The sequence below is a fragment of the Schistocerca gregaria genome, chromosome 4, assembly GCF_023897955.1.
Source record: "Schistocerca gregaria isolate iqSchGreg1 chromosome 4, iqSchGreg1.2, whole genome shotgun sequence".
Taxonomy (NCBI): domain Eukaryota; kingdom Metazoa; phylum Arthropoda; class Insecta; order Orthoptera; family Acrididae; genus Schistocerca; species Schistocerca gregaria.
In genome coordinates this window covers 326,235,377-326,249,089 of record NC_064923.1, presented here as the reverse complement: position 1 = coordinate 326,249,089, position 13,713 = coordinate 326,235,377, and the positions used below count along the sequence as shown (strand labels likewise).

Sequence of the window (13,713 nt, the reverse complement as noted above, 5' to 3'; positions counted from 1 at the left end):
TATATGGATTCCATAGCCATTTTCAGTAAATGAAATAGTAATTTTAAGTAGTGAAATGAGATCTAAACTAAAATTTCTTGGACTCCACAGAGATAATACAGTGAAGTAGAATTTTCTAAAAGAAAAGCGGCAAATTTTTAGTGAAATGTTATTGGGAAGTGATCATTATTATAGCAAAAATACATATCCATTAGCACACAATTTGCATGTGTGAAAGTAAATCTTCGAAGATGGTATCTATGAAATGAAAGGCAGAATCTGAGCACAACTTAGAATGTACCTTCGCCTGCACAAATCTGGATATAAAAAAAAAAATTGTTAGAAATAAGTAGCACCAAGTGTGTCAGTGACTGGTTATTTTTTAGTGTAATAGCGAAGGTACAAAAGCTTGTATTTTATTTGTTTGAATCTTGACTGTATATTAATTATCATACGTCATTTTACAAACGGAATACAATTTTGTTATTTTTTTCAGGTAAAATTCAATTAGACGCTTAACCTTGGCGGGGGTACTAACTAATTCATGCGCTGAGAACCATAAGTGCCTTAAGTACACTGCAGTCAGTCTGAGACTGTAGCGTGTGTGCAAGCGTCTGACTCCTTTCGATGCTGGGCATTATGAGTGATGAAGCCCTACAGTGTATATATAAACTTCGGCGAAAAGCTGTCTCAACGTTTACTCTGACATTCATTTTCATATGGATCAAAAGCACAAATTTGGAGTGCTGTAGGAACGCTCCCTGGCTATACTGACTCCCGTTTCTTCATGAAATCTGGAAACTCTTCAAGGAAGGCCCCACGACAACGTCACGTCCCATAGTTTGAGCATTCTACTCTGTAAAATGTACGCTGAAGGTTTCAGAAGCTTTAGGAATGTTGTCGATCTCACTAACATCCGAAAATTGATGTATGTGATCACAATGTTCGTTACAGAAATTTTACATGGAATTTTCGAAACTTGCCGTGAACTGTTGTTTACAGTAACATTCTTCAGAAAAATATGTTATTTTAAACATTCTTTTTTTGAAGTCACATTGAGGGAAATCACAGTTTATTTCCCCACACTGTTCAGATGCCCTGAAAAATCGTGTGCCCAAAAATGTGTGTGGAAGGAAACTAGTAGGTAAAACTTGAACACATAAAGTTAGCAAAACTTCTGGATTTCTTGCCTGACGTAATATTATCTGAATCTGAAGGCAGATAGTGTCCTTATTGAGAATGATGATAACGAGGACCTTGAAGTGTTGGGATAGGTCACAGTTGTGTGTGTTGTGTCTTTAGTGTCTGTTCTTTATATTCCGATTGTAGATTCACGTTAATTACAAACCACACTGTAGCCAAAAGAACACTATTACCGCTAACACACACACACACACACACACACACACACACACACACACACACACACACACACGCACGCACTACATATATATGAAAATTTAACGGATTAACATAAATAATAACAATCCAAAGTATTAATTAAAATTTTGTAACATAAAGTGGGTTCATTATTTTTATACGGAAAATAGGATGTTTGAGACGTGGTTAAAAAATTAGTCAGACCTATGAGACATGTGGTTTGCCTACAATTTCGATTTCCATAAACATCTATTTTTCTGAAAACTTTGTGTCTGTACTTTAGGCCGTTATGGTTGCCAGTGCTTCACTTGAACGAAGACAATGTTTTACACTACTGGCCATTAAAATTGCTACACGAAGAAGAAATGCAGATGATAAACGGGTATTCATTGGACAAATATATTATTCTATAACTGACATGTGGTTACATTTTCACGTACTTTGGGTGGATAGATCCTGAGAAATCAGTACCCAGAACAACCACCTGTGACCGTAATAACGGCCGTGATACGCCTGGGCATTGAGTCAAACAGAGCTTGGATGGCGTGTACAGGTACAGCTGCCCATGCAGCTTCAACACGATACCACAGTTCATCAAGAGTAGTGACTGGCGTATTGTGACGAGCCAGTTGCTCGGCCACCATTGACCAGACGTTTTCAATTGGTGAGAGATCTGGAGAATGTGCTGGCCAGGGCAGCAGTCGAACATTTTCTGTATCCAGAAAGGCCCGTATAGGACCTGCAACATGCGGTCGTGCATTATCCTGCTGAAATGTAGAGTTTCGCAGGGATCAAATGAAGGGTAGAGCCACATTTGAAATGTAACGTCCACTTTTCAAAGTGCCATCAATGCGAACAATAGGTGACCGAGGCGTGTGACCAATGGCACCCCATACCATCACGCCGGGTGATACGCTAATATGGCCATGACGAATACACGCTTCCAATGTGCGTTCACCACGCTATCGCTAAACACGGATGCGACCATCATGATGCTGTATACAGAACCTGGATTCATCCGAAAAAATGACGTTTTGCCATTCGTGCACCCAGGTTCGTTGTTGAGTACACCATCGCAGGCGCTCCCGTCTGTGATGCAGCGTCAAGGGTAACCGCAGCCATGGTCTCCGAGCTAAAACTTCATGCTGCTGCAAACGTCGTCGAAATGTTCGTGCAGATGGTTGTTGTATTGCAAACATCCCCATCTGTTGACTCAGGGATCGAGACGTGGCTGCACGATTCGTTACAGCCATGTGGATAAGATGCCTGTCAGCTCGACTGCTAGTGATACGAGGCCGTTGGGATCCAGCACGGCGTTCCGTTTTACCCTCCTGAACCCACCGATTCCATATTCTGCTGACAGTCATTGGATCTCGACCAACGCGAGCAGCAATGTCGCGATACGATAAACCGCAATCGCGATAGGCTACAATCCGACTTTGATAAAAGTCGGAAACGTGATGGTACGCATTTCTCCTCCTTACACGAGGCATGACAATAACGTTTCACCAGGCAACGCCGGTCAACTGCTGTTTGTGTATGAGAAATCGGTTGGAAACTTTCCTCATGTCAGCACGCTGTAGGTGTCGCCACCGGCGCCAACCTTGTGTGAATGGTCTGAAAAGCTAATCATTTGTATATCACAGCATCTTATTCCTGTCGGTTAAATTTCGCGTCTGTAGTACGTCATCGTCGTAGTGTAGCAATTTTAACGGTCAGTAGGCTACTTAGTCACACAGCTACTTCCAGCTTTTCCAGTGCTTACCCGTCTGAAAAGTGCACAGCAGTACCGATATGATTCGGGAACATACTAATATGAATGTAGCGCAACAGAAAATGGGCAACGTCGTGTGCTTTTCGCACGGGAAAACCCTCTTGAATCTCGCAGGACGCAGCTCCGCCCCCTGCCGCGCCAGCAGCCGCTTGACGCGCGCCGGCCGTGTGTTGCAGGAGCTGGAGGGTCTGAGCCAGGCGACGCCCACGCTCGACGACAACTCCATGTTCAGCAGCTCGGGGTCGCTGTCGCCCGCCGCCTCCGACCTGGAGCACGAGGAGGAGGCTCCGGCAGCGGCGCCGACGCCGGCGACCGGCGTAGCGGCGGCCGGCGAGTCGGTACGTGATCGCTTCTAGTCACCCACTAGCAGGTCTTGTTCCTCGCCACAGCTGCCACCGAAGCCGTCGCAGCCGGCAGAAGAAGTCGTCGCCGTCGAGGTATTCGGCGTCCGCCGTACAACGGATCGCCAGCACCGACGAAATGTGTTCCTTGCAAGTGAAAAACAAACCGTGCTAGAATATGTTTCTGCGTGCAACGCTAATGCGCAATATTACAAACGCAAGCTTTCTGAAACACTGTCAACAGTGAAAAATTAGACTCTAGTTTTTTATTGACTATGACCTAGTAATCACACAACGTAGACTCGTACAAGAAACTACAGAAAGTATAGGATCTGTACATCCGTCTTGATATGAAGAGTCTTTTTTTCTCCCCAGATTAGTTTCGGCAAATGGTCGGCAACATCAGTAGGTTTTCTTTTATCCTATAATACACTTATACGAAGCATACTGGGTTAGCACACACAGGAAGTTGTTAGCGGATATTTTCTATTTTGCCACTAGTGATCCGTGGTCTCCAGTGGCTCCTTAAACAGAACATTTATCTTTTATTTGATTTATTCCTCACAGTTACCTTTGTTGTTGTGAGAACAACTACGTAACAGTGAAAAATTCTGCAATATCACTCACCAAAATGTACAACTAGAGTTCCCAATCAGCTGTAGGCTACTGTAGACTATCACAAGGAAGCATAGTCTACGGTAGTTATCCTAGCAGTTTTGATAGCTTATATCGTAACCGCGTTACCTGCACGTTAGGTGTGTTGCATACCTGTCGGGCGTTACCTCATTCCGTTCACTTTGTGTACGCGACCAGTGTCTTCGTGAAACATTTTTATCCTACATATATATATCCTCCTGTCAGTTATTTAAAAATAAACAATATTTATAGCAAAATTGAAATTGTTATTATTTAATCGAGGTTTATTCGAAAACTGTTGATTTGTAACGTGAAACAAAAACGTATAAAACATGCCCTCAGTGCTTCGTCGAGCCCATATGAAACATGCTTCTATCATTCATAAACAGCTTTCGCACTTACCACTAACAAAAGGAAACTCTTGCATTTCTTCATGCTGAAGAACGTTCTAATGAATATAATAGTAATAATAATGATTTCTGCACGTTTGTTCATGTAAACAGTAGTTGCATCATAAGTAATTGCTTTGGTTGAAGCGTAGAAGTTACGCGAATTTTTATTACTGATGAAATGCAATTTATATATCCTAAGGATATAGAACACATATTAGACAAACTGAATGGTGTGTGGTTTATATTACGTAAAAAAAAGAAGTCTTTGCCTCCTACCGTGGTAGAGCGCAACGCTACATACAACACAAAATACTGAGTAATTGAACAACCCTCAGACGCGCACGAACTGTGGCATGATTGTCTTCACTGCGGGAACAGTTCAGCATGGCGGCGTTGTACCACTCTCCCATTGCATCCAACGAAACCATACGCAAGGCGAGTATCGACTGTGTCTTCATCAGTAAACCTGCTCACATTGCTGTGTATCACTTTTAACGCGAAACTAACATTGCCCGATACGCAAGCCCGAGCCAGAACAGAGAAGTACTGAATGCAAGCCTGCAGGCGAAGAGTAAAGTGTATATTACTGTTGTGAACAGCAAATACCGTGAGTGAATGGGACAAGTTTGTTTCCAAGTGAGACACACATCGCATACCGACATTTGCATTGCTGTGCACATATTTTTAGTGTAATCCAGATAGAAAGATAAATGGGGGTAAGAAATTACTCGGTAACAAAGCCCCGAAGACCACAATTTCCCTACAGTGGAATAATAAAAAAATAATTTTGCTAAAGAACTTCTTAAATTTTGTCGGTGTAGTTGGGGCACTATCTGTGGAATGGTTAGCTAGTGGAATACGTTAACTTATGATGACAGAGGATAGTGTATAATCACTTTTACGCATAAATGTTCCGTAGACACTCACATAGCAAATTGAGGCCAACCCACGACTTAGCGCATGGTACACTCTCTTGACATTCGTCGAATCTTTCCATTACAGCTGTATTTTCACAATTTTAAAAGAGAGGTGTTATGTTAAGTCATAATTTAAGTTTGATTATTGGCAGCGGCTCATGTTGCAGTTGGCTTTCTGTGTGAGAAACTCAGAAGTGACCACTCATGTAGCGATTGTGGGAAAGGTAAAAAGTAGAAAGTATGGTATCACCGGCTGAGAACTCAAAACAACAGTTAAAAATTCACGTGTTCTACTGTGTAAGAATTCTGTATTACATACATAATAAAATGAAATCCACTGACGTTAGCAAAAATTTTCCGAAACTAGTTTGGGGAGAGCAAACAGTGTTTATCAAGCTGACCGACAAATCCCATTTCGTTTTTTCTGCAGACGTTTAACCAATCGGGAGGAAAGTTAGGTGCGAAATGATAGGTACTAAAGAGTTGAAGTTGAAATAAAAGTTCAAGCAGCAACTTAGTTTAGATTTTCTCTCTTCATTGCTCGAGTAGTGAGTTAGTGGTAACACTACGTTTATTTATTCGTGCAAGGACAAAGTCGGCTAGTGTAGAGGATATTCACCTGCATACTACAAGCTCTATACCTGTGCTGCAGTGTGGAATTTAAAAAACACCTGTGCAAAACGTCGCTTCAGTGAGATGTTTCCGCTGCACCAACCGGTGCTGTGCATAATAGTTACCGCACTGTTTACCTCGTAACTTATATGGTTTCAACTTCACCAGCTGTGTTTTAGTAACAGAAAGACAAAAAAATAGTCCCATTGGGTGCATCCAGAACGCTGTAATTACTGGAATTTTTTCTTTGTTGTTATTTCAGTTTCCCACGGCAGGGCGGGCTGGAAGCGGATGAAACCGCTCTCCGGCTTAAACGTTACAGGCTTTACATTGCCGTATACTATGAAATAAATAATATGATGATTTTGATTTTAAAAGCTATACATAAGTGACAATTTTTTGGATTAGCGATAGAAATGGATGCCCTACATAAGTTGCGAGTAAGAATAGACAGAGAGGGTGGAATCAGTGCTGTTGCGATGTAATGGTGGTGCTGGTTACGTATTATAAACATTGATGTGCGCGATCCTGATAAGAAGATGCAGAAGGCATCTAATATTTATTGCGTAGGAGGGGAGGGGTAGCTGGTGGAACGGGGGAAAAACGATAGTGTACGTTAGGATATGGTTGAGAGTGAACGTGGTAGGCAGTGTATGGAAGGATATATATATATATATAATGTGTGTGTGTGTGTGTGTTCACAGTATGAGGGGCTTTCCATTATTTGTCTGACAACCAGAAGTTTGAAACGTGGCTCAAAGGTGCCTACAACGTTCCTCTGTTATGGGACAAAGGCGTGACCCCATCAATGTCACCCTCAGACTCGGCGACGCTTCAGATAGCAAGGTGCCGATACATGCGAAAAAAGGCTGAAGTTCATGTGAGGTTTAAAGTGGATTAATGATGTCGAATAGGCATCGCCGTAATTCTACCCAACGCCACCGTGGACGTATTACTCCATGGGAAGTTTGTAATACCCCATTTTATCCACATTTCGTCCCTTCTTTTGGCGCCTCTGCGATGGAGGTCAGAACCGCAATGCCCAGCATGATAACGCGGTATCCTTGTAGGTGGCCAAGGAAAACATTTCACGCAAATCACCGCTCATAATCGACACGAATAGGCTTTAAGAGGTGGCATAAAGGTCCCCATTTCTTGGGGCGTTGATTCCCACACATTTCGCGGTCGAAAACGGTAGTTCACAGTCTGATGAGCAACACGACGACATTCTTGACAACTTTTGACACTGCTGATACCCTCGTGGATTATTAAACACCTTTCTAAGGATATTGTGGGCCAGAAACACCTCTGTACGTGGCTGCAAACGTTTGAAGTGCGCCGCACGGGATTAGCCTAGCGGTCTGGGCGCTGCAGTCATGGACTGTGCGGCTGGTCCCGGCGGAGGTTCGAGTCCTCCATCGCGCATGGGTGTGTGTGTTTGTACTTAGGATAATTTAGGTTAAGTAGAGTGTAAGCTTAGGGACTGATGACCTTAGCAGTTAAGTCCCATAGGATTTTACACACACTTTTTGTTTGCAATGCAGTGCGACCGCAGTTTTTACTCTGGGTGTACGGGGTGCAGCCAACGACCTTGCCGCAGTGGTAACACCGGTTCCCATCAGAGCACCGTAGCTAAGCGCTGCAGGGCTGAGCTAGCAGTTGGATGCGTGACCATCCGGTCTGCCGAGTGCTGCTAGCAAGCGGGGTGCACTCAGCCCTTGTGAGGCAAACTGAGGAACTACTTGATTGAGAAGTAGCGGCTCCGATCTTGGAGTATGACATACGGCCGGGAGAGTGGTGTGCTGACCACATGCCCCTCCATATCCGCATCCAGTGACGCCTATGGACTGAGGAAGACACGGCGGGGGTCGGTACCTTTGGTTCTTCATGGCCTGTGCAGGAGGCGTTTAATTTAGTTTTAGTACGGGCTGCAACCACTAGGGACTGTTCAAAACCATTCTAAGAAATATGAACACGATTCGAAGCAGCAAGGGGGACTTATGCTTATCAGCCCTCCTGTTTCGCCCCCCTCCTGTAGCGTGATCACGTAGGTGTACGACATTGACACATGCATGAATAAAACGGCAAAGGATGCCTCTAAGACTCCCCAATTCGGCAACACCATCGGTTCTATCCATCCACCTTTGTTGAGCACTTTAAAAATGTACCTTCACATAGACAAACTGTGCCGGAGTCGAAAGCGTTTGCAGACAGGCTATGTTGATGTTCTAGCGCCTGCTAGTATGCATCTGGAGAGGGGTGTCAAGGGGTTGCCTGTCTGCAATACCGTAGCGCTTCGTCGCAGTTTCCCTCTATACATGTACATGTTTAAAGTGATCATCAAAGGTGGCCAGGTACCACCGAGGGTGTTGCCGAACTGGAGGTCTTACAGGGACTATTTGCCATTTTATTCACGCGTTTGCCAATGTCTCACCCCTCCGTGATAATGTCACAACAGGAGGGCCGAAAAAGCATAAGCATCCTTTGTTGCTTCAGAGCGCGTTCACATTTCGTCGAACGGTCTCTGGTGGCACTATCTTATACACCAGAGCAAAAACTGTAGTCGTACTGGACTCCAAATCGCGCAACCAAATTCAATGTTGTAGCTGTCTCACGACGTCCTTATAGAAGGCTTGAGGCACCCATTGGTGTATCATCAGCGTCGAAAGTTGTCAAGAACGTCGTCCTGTTGCTCATCACCTTGCGAACTGTTTTTTTCCGTCCCCAATCAAAGGACATGGTTCCATAGAGGCCCTTTATGCCACCTGGGGCGGGGGGGGGGGGGGGGGGGGTGTCTGCAGTGTTGTCCTCGGCCACCCACAAGAAAACAGCATAATTTCAACGCTGAGAGTTGTGGTTCCAACCTCCATCGCAGAAGCGTCAAAAGAAGGGGTGAAATGGGTAATAGAGTGTGTGACGACCTTACCATTGTGTGGCACGTCCACGGCGGCGTTGGGCAGAATTGTGGCGAAATTTGGTACCAATGTGACATCGTTAACCCACCTTATACCACACGGGAACCTCTGAGCTCTCTCTTTTTTTCGGATGTGTTAACACCTTGCTGTCTGAGGGTTCGCCGATCCCGAGGGTGACGTCACACGCCACCATACGTATTTATCATTATAGAGGGAAGTTGTAGGCACCCTTGACCATAAATTCAAACTTCTACGTCTCAGTGAGTGACAGTTGCGGCGTTTCGAAAAAGCGAACCTTTACTTGTGTTTCGCAGTGTATTTCCAGGCATCTTGTTAATGTTGCAGTTGATCTTATTTCCTCTCTAAGTGCACTTTTAATTTAATCCTGGAACAATATATCTCAGACAAAAGTATGAAATTCTAGTGTAACTGTTTTGTTCATATACTTGACGAAGTAAAACCGATGACTTGCTCAACAAGTGTAGCCCCATCATACATACATTTCTGGAAAAAAATGCAACATCCTCAAGGACAAGGTTATTTTATTGACAAGTGAGGTGACAGGTCGTTCATGATTGCAGGAGTGTATGATAACAGATTCAGATCAAATGAAACACACGCCACAGTAAAAGGGTGCTCCCTTCTGGTGACAACATGGGTCTGTATTCTCTTACAGGCCAGTGCAGTAGACGTACTCCACGAGAAGAACGTTGCGTCACAGCAGCCGAATGTAGACGCGCATAGTCCTGCTGAAAAAGCATGTCATCTATTGTCAAACAAATGGCGGTAGCAAGGGGGTAACACCCCATGGAATGTAGCAGATACTAGTTACCTTACGCTGCAGAAACAGCAAAACACCACATGTGGGCGCGAATTGTAACTTACGATTCCCCCCCCCCCCCTCCAGCAGTATGGTCCTACGATGTGACCAGGTCTATTCGGTACAAGAGTACGTCCATCACTCGCATACAGACAGAACGTGCTCTCATCACTGAAGACAACGGAGCGCCATTCCACTCTCCAGTCAACTCTTTCACGGCACAAGAGTAGCCGTGCATCGCGGTGCCGTCGTAGCAGTGGTAGCGTGGCCAGAGGCACACGTGATCTTAATCCTGCTGCAAGCAGACAGAGACGACACAGCAAGTCCAACGTTTGCCCGGATTTTGTCCCTGGATGACGTTTGGTCGCACAATGCGTCGACCTTGATGTGCGTCTGTATCACGTGGACGTCCAGAACCTGGTCTAAGGTGTGATAACGTTCCACAGACGAATGTCGAAAGCAGCGACACTCCACCGATTCATTGTGCCCAGAATGTGCAGCAATCCGTTGATACACCCATCGAGCTTCCCGCACTCCCACAATGCGACTCCGTTCAAATGGCTTAAACTGTTCAATATGACTACGTACTCTTCTGTGGGGCATGGCTGTATTCTTGAATCAATGTTTCAAACACTTCACCTCCCAACTCAGTACAGTTACTGCCTGCAGAGCTACAACAGGACACATTCTGTGCTCCATCTAATCGTTACTATGCTCTGATGCCGCTGAACCAGTCCTTTAGGGAGTTGCATTTTGTTCAGGCAGTATGTTTATATACTAGCATGGCGGATTGTTTTAGGACATGATCCTTTTCAGCCAAATATAACAGGAGGCTGGGAAGAGGGGCAGACGGAATCCCAACGGAGAATGTTTGAGAGGGGAATTCCAGTTCCGGCAGTTGGCTGACGACCGAAGGAAACCTCCCTAAAACCTCGGTCAGAATCGAGGGACTGAAAATAGTGTAATTTTTTTCTGGAACAATGTTGCCATTGTCCCAGATAAAAATTGAAATGTTATGTACGTAGTGGTATATTTGTGAGTTATATGTATGTGTGTTTTGTATGTAGATATTGTTACATATTGGGTGCGTATTGTTGCCTTATATACATTATGCAGAAAAATTTGACAATGCAAGAGACATAGAGTGCGTTTTGTAAGGTACTGTTCTCATTTTCGTCATGGAGGTTGTAAGAGAGGAAGTTTTGTGTTATTTGAAGACAGTATTTTCAAAATCTTTATGAAGCTGTGAGTTGAATAATATATTTTTTGCTTCAAAAGTCCGATAGTATACATTCATTTCTCACAGAGACATCTTCTGGAGACTTTGTGAAGCTCAAGCAGTTGTACAATGCATCGTCCATGATGGATGTCCGGTGGACAGACGTTGCTCCACACTACATTTGATTATCCGTTTCATCACCTTACAGGTTTAATTTTGAATAACTCTTTCTTACTCGGCACCTATGTCTTTAAGAGATGTTCCAAGTATATATTTCTAGGCTGAATGTTATCTGTCATTCAGCCACTGCATCCTTTTACATGTGGTACGTGGTGCATAATCTTTTTCATCTTAAATAACTTGGACTCATTAAAGATATAAGTAATCTAATTTCACCTAGACGAATAGTAACCGTGCAATCTTTAAATAATTTTTTGCAGTTTCATTAATCATCGAAACAGAAGTACGAACTTTTTAAAACTGATATTATCGCATTTCTTACGCTGTAATAGATCTATATGAGACGAATTCGGTGATATATCTCTATTTAGGTCTGATGAGAAGTATCATAGTAGAAATACACATAGGGATTTTTGTGGTATTGTCTTTTCAGTTTGTATGACGCGCTGCCCCGAAATTGACTGCAATTTAAAATGAACATGTAAGGAAGGTGACGGATATATAAGTACAAAAGCCATAGCCGCTATACTAGAACAGAAGGCAAGAACTTATATATTGTATTAATATTGAGAGAAAACGTAACATAGGCTTAAGATTAAAAAATTTCGTGTATCTTCATTTAATAAAAGTCCTTCAATTGTTTGTATTTTGGTTCATTACTGAGCTATATGAATTTAGGAGTGAAATCTCCATTTCCAGCATTCACAGATTTAATTTTGGCTTCTCCACATTGTTTCATATCTATCAGTAAATACACCTTGAACAAACAGTGTAACACATTTAATAGCTCGATAGTTAGTATTGCACTAAGATCCACACGTCTTTATCCATTTATATTTCAGTCTGACCTTTCTGAACTGCAGTTGCTTCTCCAGGCCGTGGTGGAGAGCCGCATTGAATGTGTGAACCCAGAAAATCGAACTTTGGCTTCGAAAGGCAGGTCATCGTCAGGCCAGAATGCAGAATTTCACTCAGAAGAAATTTATAGCTTCCACTATGTGTATCTGTCAAGTGCAGCCAATCTCAATTTATTAAACAAATAGTTGAGTTTAATCTCCTCCCTAGCCGCCAGTTAGTACCAGGTCGAGCCTTGCCTCAGTAACCAGCATTTGGAACAGGAGCTCGAGCTGTCACAGTGAATGCCGGGGGTATCTCCCATGGCTGTAGTTCATACTAGTCGTCCTAGCTGTTATGCACAGCTTGTGAAAAACAATATGGCATGCGCACGATCTCTGAAGCGGTGAACGCGTGGAAAGCAGAACATGCTGTCGCTAAAATCTTATACATCTTGTACTCGTATACCATAAGCTGCACTTCATAGGTATTTACTTGTCAGACCGGTATTAGGGCACGCAGTCCACCATCAGGGGCCTGTGATATGGAGGATAAAGAAATAAATTTTTGCATACATACGTCGATAACATAAGAATATTCTGTATACACTAAAGTAAGAAGTAAGATCACTTATATACTGTGAAAGATTACATCAAACAACGTGACTGTCAAGCGTAAAATCTCCGTGGCTCACACAGTGTTTCTTGTAACATCTGTGACTGCAGTCTTTTGTGCATTTCTGCGACACTCGCACGCTGGCTATGGGAACTCTTGACGAGGGCTGCAGTTCTTCATCTACTGTGTTGCATGTATTTCATTAACTCAGATTGGTAAAGGCCATAAAGTGTCTAGGAATACTGAAGGTTTGCTCGAATGTTGGTTTATTAACGACGTCCTTTATGTGTGAATTACACATTCTTAGCATTTTTTGCATGAATCGCAAAATAGCGTCTGCCTTTGCCACGGCTAGTGTTATGAGGTGTTTCAACGTAAAATGTTTCCGGACAGAATTCCTCTCCTCGATAACGGTCGTTTGTGACTTACTGCAGTCAGTGATCGTCTATGGCGTAGTAAACCAAATATGGCTGTTTTGTCTATCTTACCTCGTTAACATACATTCCTTTATATTTATCTCTGTACTAATTCTGTAGCAATATACCTCATACTGAACGCACGATACAGAGGTGATGGATCAATCATACTGAACACATCGGTCTGAAAGAAACAGATAAATTGCGTTTCGTTCAGTGTAGTGACTTATACAATTGTTTCGTGAGCGTTGCATTTCCCTTCTTCTTCTTCTTCTTCTTCTTCTTATTATTATTATTATTATTATTATTATTCACTTCTCGCATTAGGCTTTTAAAACTATATCATCTACAGAATTTCCTTCCATCTGTTCTTACGTCTTTCGATTCTTCCCATGTATTGTAATGGCTCTGAGCACTATGGGACTTAACTTCTGAGGTCATCAGTCCCCTAGAACTTAGAACTACTTTGAACTACTTAAACCTAACTAACCTAAGGACATCACACACATCCATGCCCGAGGCAGGATTCGAACCTGCGACCGTAGCGGTCGCGCGGTTCCGGACTGTAGCGCCTAGAACCGCTCGGCCACTCCGGCCAGCCCCATGTATTGTACGATAAAACTGATTATAGAAGTCTTTCTTTGGATTCATACTAGATGGGTAGATCACATAACTGATGAGGA

General features: G+C 43.3%; 1 protein-coding gene and 1 long non-coding RNA gene across 8 annotated transcripts in view; one reads left to right on the top strand and one right to left on the bottom strand.

Moving 5' to 3' along the window:
• The window catches only part of LOC126365733 (multiple PDZ domain protein), a 2,074,088-nt gene that overhangs the window by 629,456 nt on the left and 1,430,919 nt on the right, over nt 1–13,713 (top strand). For all 7 annotated transcript variants that reach the window (XM_050008182.1, XM_050008180.1, XM_050008184.1 and 4 more), the window contains one exon: nt 3,310–3,471. In XM_050008182.1, the coding sequence (XP_049864139.1) occupies nt 3,310–3,471 (162 nt within the window). The remainder of the gene's footprint in view (nt 1–3,309; nt 3,472–13,713) is intronic.
• The window catches only part of LOC126365738 (uncharacterized), a 54,135-nt gene continuing 43,922 nt past the window's right edge, over nt 3,501–13,713 (bottom strand). Inside the window, exon 4 of the long non-coding RNA XR_007566256.1 lies at nt 3,501–3,621. This is a non-coding gene — a long non-coding RNA (uncharacterized LOC126365738). The remainder of the gene's footprint in view (nt 3,622–13,713) is intronic.